Source organism: Anabas testudineus, chromosome 6 (genome assembly GCF_900324465.2).
Source record: "Anabas testudineus chromosome 6, fAnaTes1.2, whole genome shotgun sequence".
Classification (NCBI taxonomy): Eukaryota; Metazoa; Chordata; class Actinopteri; order Anabantiformes; family Anabantidae; genus Anabas; species Anabas testudineus.
The window spans coordinates 1,323,271-1,338,131 of record NC_046615.1 but is presented as its reverse complement, the minus strand read 5'-3'; the positions used below and the strand labels follow the sequence as shown (position 1 = coordinate 1,338,131).

Here is a 14,861-nt window from a genome sequence, read left to right as displayed (position 1 = left end):
AAAAGATTACAAGTCTGTGCTGGTGGAGAAAGTAAGTGAACCCTTGTAATATCTGCTCAAACCACTGATAGCACTTAGATCAAAGTGTTAGATTTACTCAACCACTTAGCTTCAACTGGAGAACAACCACTGTAATGTTATCCTGGAAGATTCCTTTATAAACTAGGAAATTTTATCCCTAGAGCTGTACACTAATTTTATACCAAACTACTTTCGTTTCATCAGTCCACAATTTTGGAGAGCACCTGCTGCATTTGTGGTTTTCTTCCCTGGACACCATGCACCATGATCTATGTTTAGCTGACTGTGATTCATTTCCGCCTTTGTTACTCTGACCCTCACTGATTCATTTTTTTGTAAGTGCAACTTTTAGGGAACACAGCACATGCCCATTTCTTGTCAAACTGTGGACAGATGAAGATTTAAACACTGAGATTTCTTTGCAATAATGCAATACGAAATATGGTTTATGTCTAAGTAGCTCTAACCAGTGTTGTCACTGTGGTTTAACTAGACTCCAGGTTTTCTAACTCCTGATTCAGTAACTTTTGATGCCATAAGTTTTTCCTCACAACTGTCACCAAGTGCTTGCTCAAGTGGGGTTGAGTGTTTTTGATATAATTCTGTATACAGTTATATTTTGTAAGGTCTTAAAACTTACACTGTAAAGTGCCTTTAGAATACTTCTGTTATGATCAGATTCTATACAAATAAACTTTAATTGAATAGCTGCAGGGGTTTACATATTTTTCCAACCTACACAGGATGTTTGTGATGTTTTAAGAAGTAATACAGTTTGTGTGATATTGGTTAAAATAGTGTTTGTAGCTGTATCTTAGATGAAGATCTGACCATATGTTTAGACAACTTTATATATAAATAAGATGATTCCAAAAGGTTCACGTACATAGCTTTTTGTCACTGTACACTAGACTAAATACACTGTCTACTCTCTTCCCATCATCACCACCATCTCTCCTTCCCTTCATCTGTACAGCCAAGCTCGCCAGAACACCCAGCACAGCGAGTCTTCCCACCCCTCCATCCCCAAGGAGTTCCAGTTAGACCTGGACATGATCGAGATGGACCAGAGTCGAGTGTGTGAGCTGCCCGACCTAGTCCAGCACAAACTTGACGAACTGCTGGAGCCCATTATGATTCCTGAACCCAAGTAAATGCATGCAACAAATCCCAGTTTAAATAAAAGACATTTTTAGAAAGATTAAAATAAAGGAGTAATTTTTGTGGTAAATATTTCTTGTTTCTTTTTGTTCATAGGATACGTTCTGTGTCTCCTCATTTTGATGACCTCCACAACAGCACAGCCTCCACCATCAACTTTGTGATCTCTCAGGTGGCTAGTGGTGACATTAACACCAGCATACAGGCACTGGCACAGGTAGAACTACCGCACATGATTCCCATGATGAAGAGGTGTCTTGAAACTTGGATTTCAATTCTCTGCTCACTCCCATTTTGACAATAAGATTGTTTTGTCCACCTACAGATTGATGAGGTGCTGCGGCAGGAGGACAAAGCAGAAGTCATGTCAGGACACATCGATCAGTTCCTCATCGCTACCTTCATGCAGCTCAGGCTCATCTACAGCACACACATGGCTGATGACCGGCTGGACAAGAAAGACATCATCAAACTGTACAGCTGCATCATAGGAAATATGCTGTCTGTGAGTCCCTGCTCCTACATACAATAATGTCATACATCAGTGTGGTGGATGCTGATGATGAGGAGTAACATATGTCCTTTTTCTGTCAGTTGTTCTCTATGGAGTCCCTGGCCAGAGAGGCGTCTATGGGTGTGCTGAAAGACCTGATGCATGGTCTGATAACACTGATGCTTGATGGCAGAGTGGAAGACATAGAAGAGGGACAGCAGCTAATCAGATCAGTGAACCTGCTTGTAATCAGAGTCCTGGAGAAGTCTGATCAGACAAACATGATTAGGTTAGTATGAAGAATCGGTTAACTTAAGATTATTCTTAGCCAGCTTTTGGCTTCTGAAGTATATGACAAAATAAAATCTAGAACAAACCAAAAGTAGTAGTAGTAGTAGTTGTTGTTGTTATTGTTGTCAACCTGTTGTCCACTTTGCTTCCTGCCTCTCTGCAGTGCTCTGCTGGTTCTGCTTCAGGACAGTTTAGTCACCACAGCCGGTCCCCCCATGTCTTCTGAACTGGTCATGAAGGTAAGAAAGATAATAGCAACAGGACCTCACAGATCCCTACTAGCACTGACCCAGCTTCAGTCTCACCATCCTGTGTCTTTGTGTTCAGTGTCTGTGGAGGATGATCCGCTTCCTTCCAGAGACCATCAACAGCATCAACCTGGATCGAATCCTACTAGATGTCCACAACTTCATGAAAGTTTTCCCCAAAGAGAAACTGAAGCAGCTCAAGAGCGACGTCCCACACAGAACCCTGAAAACTCTGTTACACACACTCTGCAAGCTCACAGGGGCCAAGGTAGCACATTTTAAATTGGATTTAGTTCAAATTCTAGTTGATAGATTTAGATACTAGAGGGTGGTTGTTGCTGTTGTTGTATGTTTTACTTATTGAGTTACTGACTGATGTGTTAATGATTTTCCTAAACAGATCCTGGACCACTTATCAATGATAGAAAATCGTAACGAGTCAGAGTTGGAGGCACATCTCAGGCGGGTGATCAAACACTCTGGAAACCTGTCAGGGCTCAAGAGCGACCGAGGCAACGAGAAGATTGGTCTCCGTACGGTGAGCAGGAAATGCATGACAAAATACATTAAAAGCAACAGGCTAAAGTCTAGAAGAGTGAAGGTTCTCCAGATACACAGTTCAGACAGGCTGGGTGTCTCTGGAAGACAGAACTGCAAGACTGTGGATGTGTGTTGAGGTTTTGGTGTTTCAGAACTGTTCCACCCCTATTTAAGTGACCATTTTATCAGTTCCTTGTCAAGAACGTATTGTGATTATATGTGCAATAGAAATGTGCAACTTGTGTTCCCAGGAGGATCGAATGTCGAAGGCAAAGGTCAGTGACATCCTGTCAGAAATCTTCAAGAAGATCGGCTCTAAGGAGAACACTAAAGAGGTCAGCAGCTTTCTTAAATTTAGTTATTGTGTTTGTTGCAGAAGGTAACTTAAAATGAATGTGTGATGTTTTAAAACTTCACACAGAAACAGTTTATTATAAGTCATGTTTGGATGTGTCTGTCCTCACATCAGGGCTTGACGGAGTTGTATGAATACAAACAGAAGTACTCTGATGCAGACCTTGAGCCCTTCCTCAAGAACACGTCCCAGTTCTTCCAGAGCTATGTGGAACGAGGCCTCCGCATGATCGAGTCTGAGAGGGAGGGCAAGGCTCGAATCCAGACCTCAGCAGGTAAAACGGGAAGCTGTCACTGTGTGCTTTGGTCACACTGAAGTTGGAAGTGTATAGTAACTGTGTGTGTGTGTCTGCCTGCCTACAGTGATCCCTCAGCACGGTGTGGACTCCAGTCTGAGCAGCAATGAAGAGTTGAAACCAGCTGTTTACTATGAGAGACTCAAGATCTTGAGACAGAGACAAGGCCTGGAAAACACATCCAGGGTTAGTGTACTTGTCAGTCAGTGGGTTTTTATTTATGTGGATCTGTGGTGTTTGGCAGATATATTCAGCAATTCATTCTTTGCTTTCTGACCAGTCTGTTTATTTGTATTTTAATTTTCTAATATTCTAAAATTGCTATGTTCATATTTACTCAGTTACACACAATGGCCACGGTGTCTCTGTCACTGCAGGCAAAAAAAAAAACACTTGACACTGAAAGTGAATCCATCATCTTTTGTCTCCATGCCTGTTTAAATTTGTCTTTATAAAAAAAATGACTCCCCTTTTTATAAAAAAAAAAAAAGGATACTACAATGCTCATAGTGCACATTAGTTTTGCAAACTGCAAACAGACGGTGTCTGGTTGATGGAGCGTTGGTGAGATGATCGTTCAAACATTACCAGCTTTAAGCTGAAGAGTTGTGGTGGTTCTTCACTGTCACAATTACTTCAGTTCACAGTTACTGTGGAGGTCTACACAAAGAAAAAAAAATGAGTGTAAACTTTCAGAAGCAGCTGTACATGTCTCTATTACAAAAAGCTAACATCTCTGTCCCTCTCCTCTATTCACACTCAGCAGGGCGTCGGCGGAAGCGAGGACGAGCCCCAGCAGCGGCCTCCTATCTCATCACTGCTGACCTCGAAGCCGTCTGTGGCGTCGTCCACCGACATGCTCCACAGTAAGCTGTCTCAGCTCAAGGAGTCCAGAGAGCTGTACCAGCAGGAACACAATGCACACTCTCATTCCCCAACACACGCGCACACCCGCTCGGCCTCGCCCGCGGCCAATCTGGACGACCTGAAGAAACGTCTGGAGAGGATCAAGAGCAACCGGCAGTGAGGCGCTCCACATCACTGCCTCATCTCATCTACAAAGCCCACATCCTCCTAATCTGCAATTTACTCGGTTTATATTCTTAGATGCTAGATGGAAAATAGAAAGCACTAAAGCCCACCCCCCCTGTATCAACAAATCAGGTAGCAACAGACAAACACTCAGATTTGAAGCGGACTCCACCCACTGTGCCTGTACTATAATGGGAAATCAAACTTACCCTAGTCTGATTAAGTACATTCAGATTGAACTATGGCTGGAATTTTAAGCCTCCACACACACACTCTGCAGAAACCATCTAAGTGTGTTTTTAGCAACTACAGACGTATGGAAAGAAGCTTTTATTTTGACATGAAGTCATTTTGTTTTAAGTGTCAAACCATCAGGGCAGAAAGGAGTGAGTTTAGACGTTGTGTGTACAGGTCACATAGTCACATGTAGTTCTCAGTCTGTCCACCCACCCCACCTCTTTCAGGTTGCCTCCTCCCCCCAGCCTGTATTCACTGTATTATAATTCCATCATCAACTCGCCCTCTTTGTCTCTCTGTGTTAGAATCACTGCACAATACGCTTGTACATATTTTAAAGTTGCCTGTTATAAAGTGCTTCTCGTGTGGATGCAGGAAAAATACAAATGCAGCTGCTGCTGTGTTTGGATGGAGATCCACGTCGGATTTGTAGACTGTGTAAATGCAGCCTGTGACTGCCCCCATGTGGCTGAACTCGGTCAGATCCTGTCACGACTTTAGTGGTATTATATTCGCATCATCTTGTTTTTCTTTCTGTCCCTAAAAATTCTTACTCACTGAGTGATTAATCACTTGTTTGATGAGGCAAATAAACAAGTTGAGCCTTTAAAAACAGGGCTTGACGTTTCAGCACTTAATTTAATCAGTGTCTGATTTCTGTCAATTTCAGACATTTTATATGATTGTATGGGCCCCCAAATAAGTTCAGCTGCATTTACACAGTGACGTCCAGCCCTCTCTTTCCTCTTCCCTTGCTGCGGTTCAAAGTGACTCTAACAGCCACTGTTGTACACTGATGAAAGAAGCTCTTTGTTTTAACCAGTTGCTTGAGGGTTACTTGGGGAATCTGTCCTCTTTTACTGTTACACTCTAGTAAACATTTGTCAGAGGCTTTCAATCTTCCTTTATTAAAGAAGACCTTTGGTGGGGGATGTTCTAAGGCTCCTGCTTTTATTTTGGAGGAGAAGTCATGCACTTAAGGACTTTTCAACCAATCAGGACTGAGAATGTTTCCCCTCCATTAGTGAGCTCAGCTGCTTCTTTCAGAAAGTGCAGACCAAGCAGGGGCGTATGCAGATGTGTGGTGAAGTTATGTGTTGGACTGTGCTGTGGGCTAACTGTACATACTGTATGTAATGTCCTCCATTAACACCTCCCTTCATTTATTTAACAGCAGCCATGGAGCAGGACTGTAGATCCAACATGGCCGTCACTGTAAAGCATTGACCAGACTGTGGATAGAAGGAGGGTCACTCTTGTTTGTAGGCTTAAAGAGCATGGCATGAAGTCCGTGATTGTTTTAATTTTCTCATGTAAATAAAGTTTGCATTAATAAACTTGCTGTTTTAAAAAAAGTAATTATTTTCAGATGACTGTCTCTAGTCATCTGTTCAGTAGCCGAATGTCGAATAAAGGAAACCGTAAATAACGTTGGTTTTGTATTTAATTCAGATGTTGGTTCTAGTCTTAATGTTGTTGCTCTCCTGCTTTCCTTGTATAATCCATAGTGGAACATGGCAATAAAGTCTTGTTTTGTTTTTCTTTTCTTTTTTTAAACAATTCATCAGTGAGTATGCTCATTTTCTTCACAGCAGTTTTGCAAAATTGAGTCCTGCTTTACTCAGTTCAGTGTTTAAGATGAGATGTTTGAAGATTTGTTTGATTATTTGGAGCCACTGATTTGTTGAGATTTGTGCCATATAATTAACTAGCCCGTTTTTTTCAGTTGATCGTACATGGATAGTATAACTGCACTACACAACAATATATCCATTGCCAGAGGTGTTATAGGTACAAACTTAATTTATTTAATAAGTACATTTACGTTTTGTACTTCAGTGCTATTGAGAGTAATTTTTTTCCTGCTGCTTCATACTTGAGTACATTTCAAATGCAAATATTTACAATATTTATTTAATAATTGTAGGTACAAGTTACTTTTTGGATCCAAAAGAATACTTTAACGATCCCAGTGTGAAGCACACAATCTCTCCGGCAGTATGTAAAGTAATGTAAATTTTAATATTATCCCATTAAAGCAGTGGAACAGGTGTTAAAACAAGCCCCATCTTTATCACGATAAATATGTGTAAAGTATATCATGCACCTACAGTAATATGAAGCATTAGGAGAAGAGAATTTCAATTTATTTGAGAAAATATATAATAATGAATTGAAAGAACAATTAGAGTTTTAAACATTTCACTCTACAAATATTAAATCTAAAACAGCTCAGTACAGCGTATTTAATATGTACAGATACTGTAAACTGAACTACAAGTAAAACAAACACTATACACAGATGTGGCAACGACAGGAGAACGTATGTACAGAACAGATTCAGGCAGCTCTGGTGTTTCCTCGGAATTATAAATCTTCTTCGTGTCCTATCAACAATCTGAATCTCCAATTCTTATGACACGGTGATTTCTTCACTGTCTGACTCCGACTGTTTGCTGGAGTCTGATGGAGACAAAGGATGGTGATGATGGTGGTGGTGGTGGTGGTGGTGCAGATGTGACTCCTGGCTGTCCAGCTGTACTTGAACTGTGCTGTCGGGTGCAGTCCTGTCCAGCCTGTGGCAGTAGGTGCTGCCCACATCAGTGAGGTCTGGGTGGGGATTGGTTTTGGTGGGGAGGGTCTGCTGGCGACAGCCCCCCGTTGACAGCAGCTCCCTCTCCTTGGAATTTCTCCATTTCATCCTGCGGTTTTGAAACCAGATCTTGACCTTTACAGGATCAGAAAAGAGTGAACGTTAGGACAGAACATACAGGAAGTGAGCAGCAGGATCACTTCTTTCCTAGGGCGTACCTGAGAGTCTTTTAGTCCCAGTTTACTGGCAAGTTTCTTCCTGTCTGGTTTACTGATGTACTTCTGCTTCTGGAAAGTTCTCTCCAGGGCCTTCCTCTGTAGGTCTGAGAACACAGCCCGCCGCAGCATCCCTCTCCTGGGCTTCCCTCTGGGGGTCAGGGGCCATGAAAACGTTCCTGGCACAGGAACCACAGAGGAGGAGGCTGAAGGGACAAGGCAAAGAGTGGAAATTGAACAACTCATATTTTGCTTTCAGAAGAAACTCTCTCTGCCCCGCCTGTGTGTGGGCAGAGATCGTGATCACTAACTGTCTCACTTACTTATGATTCTGAATTTCTGTATCGTATCAATTTATCTGAATCAATACACCAACAGTCATATTGTTACAAGCTTTATATTAGCTTGTACAGATGACCATTTCATAGGTTTTGTAATTGAACCATTTTTGGTTTTGTTTTTTTTTGCATTTTATGTTTTTAATTTGATAAATATGTTTATTCCACTTCATTTTGTCTTATTAGGTTTTTACACTGTGAAACATTTTACATTTAGCAGAATCAATTTCTCTTTTGTCCTGAACATAAAGTAAAAAATGTTTTGTTGACTGACAAATTAATTCAACTTAGAACTTAAATTTAAAGTATAGAAATAAGATAAAAATAAGAAAGAAAACTTCCCAGCATGCTTTGTCTTCTTTTTTGTAGTTCGAAAAACATCAAACTTTCCTGAAGAATGACATTTTCAGTGTTTTCATAATAATAAAAGATTTGTGTTAATTCACTGCCTATTTTGAGGATCTTTAACTATAACTTTAAATTGAACTAAGTCACTCACAGCAGCAGCCTCAGATATTGTCTTTATATTCATTTGATACAAAGGGACTTTGTTTGAAACAAGTTTGTTGAAACAAGTTCCGACAAGTTTGAAAAACAATTTTAAATGCGATGAGTCAACTTTGTATCTTAAATTTATTGAACTTGCTTTTCTCAACTACAGTAAACTAATTTCCACTGAACTAAGTTTTTAAAGTAACTATTCCACCTAAGTTAATATAATTCAAGTTTAACTAACTTACTTGGTGTTACTGTTACTCTTTGTTGTGAATCATTACTTTTTGTTTTTAATGATCTAATCCTATATAAAGCACATTAAATCATGACAACTTGATTGAACTGTGCTGTATAAATAAAACTTTCTTAATTTTTCTTTCCTTCTCATGATCAGACAATCAAAACTTTTGTGTTGTGGTAAAACTCAATTCTGTATGATTCTCAGAAAAGTGTCAGGCCTGCTTGTTTCCAGCGTCAGCACATAATAGTCCCTGCCGTGGACAATATAGAAGATCTGCCTGAAATCAGATGTTTAAAAGCCCAATTTGTCCGGCAGTGGAAACAGAGTCTATGCTAATAGGACGCGCTGTCGAAAGCTCCGCTCACACTGCTTCTAATGAAGCATGAAGGGGGATTGTATAGACTGCAAATGCATAGAAAAAGGTGATTGTGTTGTAATGAATTGAGTGGAAAAGGCCATTGACAGGCCAGTATATTACAGGCCCATTAAAGACAGGTCAGCATAATGTAGAGCTCTTAGAGAGTCGTCACTCAAGCTTTAAAGGACACACAGAGCTGGAGGCTGTTCGCAGCGCTGCACACCTGAAACTCTTCCCGCAGTCAGATAATAAATAAATCAAATATCAAATATAATCCAGGTTATGATCCAAAGCCTTGAGCTTTCGAGGGGTGTGTGTGTGTGTGTGTGTGCGTGTGTGTGTGTGTGTGTGTGTGTGTGTGTGTGTGTGTGTGTGTGTGTGCGCGTGTGTGTGTGTGTGGTTTGGCCTCCTGTTGGTCACGGTGGTGGGAGCTTTGTGGGCAGGCTGAGGGGCTTGGTGGGAAAACGACGACGCATGAAGAGGCACTGACTTCCTGAGCTGGGAAGATACCCGCCTCACATTTAGACCATGACAAACGGCACTAATATATTTAAAGCGTGACAAACTGGACTAATTTGTAGATTAGGACAACTGGTGCTAATGTCAGCAGTCAGTGCGCTGCCTAAATAGGCCTTCAAATTGGCGGAGCTGGTTCCAGGCTGTCCGGGGTTTTCCCATGTTAAAAGGCTGACAACAGTCTAAACACACCGACTCGGACCTCACCGTCTCCATCAGGTGCACACTGGGTCTAAGTAATACTGAAGTTACCCATTATTGAGTAGTACTAGTACTTAATTCCAATCCTCTACTATTTAGAGAGTAAAAGAAATGTGTTTCTGCCACAGACATAATGTTAAAGTCATGTACAGAATGTACTTTACTTTGAAAAAAGTACTATTTGTTTGCTGAGGTTCTACTTTTAGTCGTGTTTCTATGTGTGTATGATCAGCCTCAAACCTCGCTGTGCCTTATGTATCTATTTTTAAAATATTCTTCTCTTTCCACCCCCTAAATTCCTCCAGATGACGTCACCAGGACGAGTTTTCAGTTCACATGATATAATCTGTGATTCAGTTTTACAGAAGCAGGATTAAAACAAGGGACAAGAGTCTTCAACTCAACCAGATGACATCATCTGCCCACATGATGTCATCCAGAGGAGTTTCTCAGATAGAAGCAGGGTTCAGTTTAATACCATTCATACGTATAAACACGTACTCCTCAAGCTGAAACCACAGAGCAGAGTCGCCCTTTACAACCAGAAATGATGTACTGTGATTAGGTCAAATCTTAAACTAGAGTAAAAAGCGACCTGTGAAGTTTGTCACATATTTAAATCTAAGCGAATCCCAAACTAGAAGTTAGAAGCTGCTCCTGTTTATTACTAGTTACTATAGCTACAGGTGCATGATGTGAACCCCAGCTGAGCGGCACCTCTTCTGAGGGGCAGAGAGCAGTGGAAGCAAGCTCTTCAGATTCTAGTGCAACATCCAATGACACCTGAAAAACTCTGCATCCAAACTACATGCAAACTGAGCAGCGTCAGTCTTATGGTCGGGAAAATACTATGTGAGTCCACCTACCTGTGAAATAAGCGGCCCTGGTGAAAGGATGGAGGCCTCCATCAATAAACGACAGAGGGAAGGACTTGGTGGGAAAACTCTGACCTGGAGGGGAAAAATAACACGTTGTGTTTCAATAAATACAGAAATGGAACAAAATCAGTAAATGAACAGCTTCTTCTTATAATAATTATAGTCATAGGTTTAAATAAAGTCTCTGTGTTAAAAAAAGAAACATTTTAAAAATACAGGCTGCCTGATGCACTTTTAGAGACTAATTCAAATTCATTTATCAACATTACAGCTCCTAACAGTATCTGTTCTAATGTTGTACATTATGTCTATGTAGATGTCCATTATTCAGCATTAAAGTGTTAAATATTAATAAAGTAATGTGCAGAGCTGGTAAGAAAAACTAGAGTTACGTACTATTCATCATTTGTAGTTATATAAACATATTATTATTATTATTATTATTATTATTATACTATAATACATAATATCATATTTATATATTATTTAGCACTAAAATAAAACAGAATATTGCTTACATTATATTATTATTATTATTATTATTATTATTATTATTATTATAAGGCTAAAAATCCAAACCAAACCCTAATAAATCCTCATCATCTCTGTTCAGCTCATACACTCACTGCTCCGTGTGGACGGGGCCAGTATGGCACTGACGCCGAACTTGAGGTAGGCAGAGTCCGGACAGGTCTCCGGGGACCCCGGGCTGCTGCGGCTCGTCTGGCCGGAGCTCTGGAGATCACCCCGCTCCGCGCTGCGTCCTAACGCCCGTGGGCTGATCGGAACAATGTCCTCGGGACCTCTGCAGGAGAAAGTTCTGTGCATGTAGCCGGCAGGCTGACTTAACCGGAGGAGATCTTCCACCAGGAAGCCCGAGGGGAGGGACCGGGTCAGCGGAGAGGAGAGAGCCGCAGGAGGACGCAGTAAGGCCGGGTAGAAAGGAGGCGGCAGCGCGCTGCAGGGAAACATCATCATCGTCCGACGAGAGGAAGGAAATGTTTTCTCTGCTGTTCAAGAGAGAAAACCAGAGAGGGAACTTCACACACTCTGAGTCTCTGAGTCTCTGAGCCCTCTTGGGGAGGTTTTATACTACAAGAAGTCACTCCTACACAAGCACACACTCATCACGCACATGTGCACACGCACGAGTTCAACCCGCAGCCCGTCTCTGCGCGTCCAGAGCTTTGAACGCAGGCTGGAAACGTGATTGGTCAGAGCTCCTGTGACTGATCCAGGACCCAGGACCCAGAATCCACAATCCAGGATCCAGGACCCAGGACCCAGAATCCACAATCCAGGATCCAGGACCCAGGACCCAGGACCCAGAATCCACAATCCAGGATCCAGGACCCAGGACCCAGAATCCACAATCCAGGATCCAGGATCCAGGACCCAGGACCCAGAATCCACAATCCAGGATCCAGGATCCAGGACCGCACCTCATCAGTTCCTGCGTGCAGCGGTGAAAAGGACACTTAGTGCACACATGACAAGAAGTAACAAGAAGATGAACAAGGATTGAATGAATTATTTATTCTCAGAATTGAACTTTATTTATGTTTACCGTGACAATAAATCTTAAATCAAGAAGGATCAAATACAATGTTTTAGAATAAAGTTTCCATAGAAGTTTAGACTCTAGTTCATTACAGTGGTTTGCTCCTGCTTTATTACACAGAAGTATATTATATATGATAATAATAATAATAATAATAATAATAATAATAATAATAATAATAATAATAATAATAATAATAATAATAATGGCCACGTAAATAGAAATATAGAACTAAATATAGCTTATTTGGTCTAATAGGGGAAAAAACTCCCTGCAGGTTTTTTCCCACATCCCACATCATCAGCTTCGTTCTCCCACAGACTCGAATATTTACTTCATGAACAACACGTCACTCATAATTATGGAGCAGGACAGACTGTTCTCACAGAATGAATGATGAAGTGAAGTGATGCACTCATTAGATCTGTTAAACTACCTGACTTCTTATTCCATTTAAACTGGAAATGTCCACAGAGGTCAGGACGGAGTACAGAGCACAGGCCCTGGGGACCAAGAGGTCCAAGGGCCCGTCCGCTATGGCCTAGACAACATGACACCAACAAGACGCACAAAATGACCACAAGGAGTAGAAAAATAACAAAGAGACAGAATAAAACACACATTCAAATACTCACAAGAGTAAAAGAAATAAGAAAATGAAATTACACACACAAATAAAAATTATTTACAAAATAAACAAGAATAAATAAGAGGAAGGGACACTAGGACCAAATTAAATACAATATGATCAAAGACAGACAAGAAACAGCACACATAACAATAATAAAATTACTCCAACTAGACAAGAACCAACTAATAAAAAACACATAATGACCAGAAACAGACACAACTAAATAATTAGTTAAAGATAAAAGAGCACAAACAGGTAAAAAAAAAGGCCAAGATATAGCAGACAGCACAAATAAACACAAAGTGATCAGCTGGACGATTACTGACACAGCCAAAAATATACAAAGAAGAACAAAACGGTCACACAATGAAAAAGAAAGAGGAGCACGAGCAAAAGGAGACACGCAAAAAAAAAGATCATAAACAGTTGAGACATTAACAAAAAAAAAAAAAAAAAAACAAAACAATATATATATATATATATATATATATATATATATATATATATATATATATATATATATATATATATTAAATATATATTTAAATCAAGAGAAGAAAACAGCAAAAAATAATAAAATGGCTACAAACACCATGACAACCTCATTAGTAACTAAATTAGTATGAACATGTTTCTTAATTTAAGGTGAGAAATAAATAAAATGTTTCTGTGTAATTTATATAATTTTTAATAATAATGAAGTGTTATAAAAATATACAACTAAACTAAGACGTTTGTTTCTATATAAAAACACTCAGTTCAATTATATAATAAATTCATAAATGAATAATGAATCAATCAAATAAAATAGTGACAATTTGCTGAATAACACTTAGTAAAAGAAAGCACTTCATCATTTTTAAATATTTTTAAAAGCCTACATTTGAATCAAATGATTGTGGACAGAAAAAAAAGAAAGGGTTAAAAACATTATAACAAATGCATAAAACAAAAAAGAAAAATCAAACACACACACACAAAAACCTAGCTACACTTTACACAGTGAACGTGTTAATATAGTATATATCCTTTGGGTCCCTCACTCACAGCCATTTTACTGTTCTCTAAACCAGTTCCACCGTACGTGTATTCAAACACATCTCGTTTTGGTGTCTTCTTGTAACACTCCTATTGTTCTTCTACGCCCCGTTTTGAAGGCATCACGATGAAATGATGTGCTTGTCAGCAAAAACCAATCATCAAATTTGAGTGGCACCAAATACGACACCTTAACCAAAACCCCTCTGAACGGAGTGAGAGAGAGAAATTGTTACGTTCAAAGCATTTTATTCATTCAGAAAATCCCCCTATTGTGCTGGAGTGGAGCAGATGGTTCTCTGGGAGGGAATATAGGAATCAGCAGAACTAATTTCTCCTTCTGGTCCAACAGACAGACCGGCCTGCTGCACGATTCTTAACCAGCACAACAGCTGTTGGTGAATTAAACACCAGTTAAGACTCGTTTTAAAGCTATTAGCCTCTTGAAGTCTTACAACATCAACCCTCCCCGCCTAACTCGCTCAACTGATTACACATCATGCAAAAAGAGGAAAACAACTTAGGATGCGATGAATTCGAGAGTCACATTAAAGGTCTGAGCCTCAAGGGAAAGGCTTTCAAGGAACAGTATTTTATATAAGACTAAGATGGAAATACCTGTGAAAAAAAAAAAAAAAGAGGAGTCGGACAAACTCACTGTTACATTTCTTTCATGGGCTAATTACTCGTGCCAACACTTTCTTCTCCCTCTCTCACCCTTCTCTGTGATCCCGCTCCCTCCTTCTCTCGGCTGGAGCATCTGTTTCCAGGCGCTGTGGAACAGAAAGGATTAGTGGGGCCTTCGGTGTCTGAGTGCAGCGACAAGCATTAAAGCCATATTAACTTTCCATTAAACATCACCTCGTTCTGTTGAGGGACACAGGGAGAGAGAGAGAGAGAGAGACACCAGGCCAGGGATAAAGCTCAGAGAGTGTGTGTGTATGTGTGTGTGTGTGTCCGAGTGTGTCCCCTTCAACCCACCTGTTCCCTCAGAGTACTTTTTGCACTGGAAATGAAAATGCAAAGCAATACTGAATGTGTGGCACCTGTCAAATCTGTCAGAATATTCAGACATGTTAACCCAGAAGAACCCAGACCCATGTCTACTAAAGGAAAAGGATGT

At 40.3% G+C, this 14,861-nt stretch overlaps 2 protein-coding genes across 4 annotated transcripts in view; one reads left to right on the top strand and one right to left on the bottom strand.

The window, feature by feature from the left end:
• ckap5 (cytoskeleton associated protein 5) overlaps positions 1-6,106 on the top strand; it is a 28,142-nt gene extending 22,036 nt beyond the window's left edge. For 2 of the 3 annotated variants that reach the window (XM_026364943.1, XM_026364941.1), the window contains 11 exons: positions 998-1,171; positions 1,279-1,399; positions 1,508-1,687; positions 1,777-1,964; positions 2,130-2,205; positions 2,294-2,482; positions 2,615-2,752; positions 3,006-3,089; positions 3,224-3,383; positions 3,472-3,590; positions 4,168-6,106. In XM_026364943.1, coding sequence (XP_026220728.1) covers positions 998-1,171; positions 1,279-1,399; positions 1,508-1,687; positions 1,777-1,964; positions 2,130-2,205; positions 2,294-2,482; positions 2,615-2,752; positions 3,006-3,089; positions 3,224-3,383; positions 3,472-3,590; positions 4,168-4,431 — 1,693 coding nt within the window. In that variant the 3' untranslated portion in view covers positions 4,432-6,106. The remainder of the gene's footprint in view (positions 1-997; positions 1,172-1,278; positions 1,400-1,507; positions 1,688-1,776; positions 1,965-2,129; positions 2,206-2,293; positions 2,483-2,614; positions 2,753-3,005; positions 3,090-3,223; positions 3,384-3,471; positions 3,591-4,167) is intronic. The other variant, XM_026364942.1, reaches the window with a different exon arrangement.
• Positions 6,107-6,990: 884 nt separating this feature from the next.
• Positions 6,991-11,483, bottom strand: LOC113166270 (homeobox protein DBX1-B-like). The gene is made up of 4 exons (XM_026366319.1): positions 11,135-11,483; positions 10,497-10,580; positions 7,485-7,687; positions 6,991-7,401 (listed from the first exon to the last, which is right to left on the bottom strand). The coding sequence occupies exons 1-4, from the start codon at positions 11,481-11,483 to the stop codon at positions 7,087-7,089; spliced, it is 951 nt and encodes a 316-aa protein (XP_026222104.1). The 3' UTR covers positions 6,991-7,086.
• Between the last annotated feature and the right edge of the window lie 3,378 nt (positions 11,484-14,861).

What these genes read in the sequence shown, in the direction of transcription:
- LOC113166270 (XM_026366319.1), bottom strand. Translation starts at nt 11,483, where the DNA reads ATGATGTTTCCCTGCAGCGCGCTGCCGCCTCCTTTCTACCCGGCCTTA. An exon ending in CAGGGCCGCTTATTTCACAG is followed by an intron (nt 7,688 to 10,496) that starts GTAGGTGGACTC and finishes TTGTCCCTTCAG; the next exon opens with CCTCCTCCTCTGTGGTTCCT. An exon ending in TGGGACTAAAAGACTCTCAG is followed by an intron (nt 7,402 to 7,484) that starts GTACGCCCTAGG and finishes GATCCTGTAAAG; the next exon opens with GTCAAGATCTGGTTTCAAAA.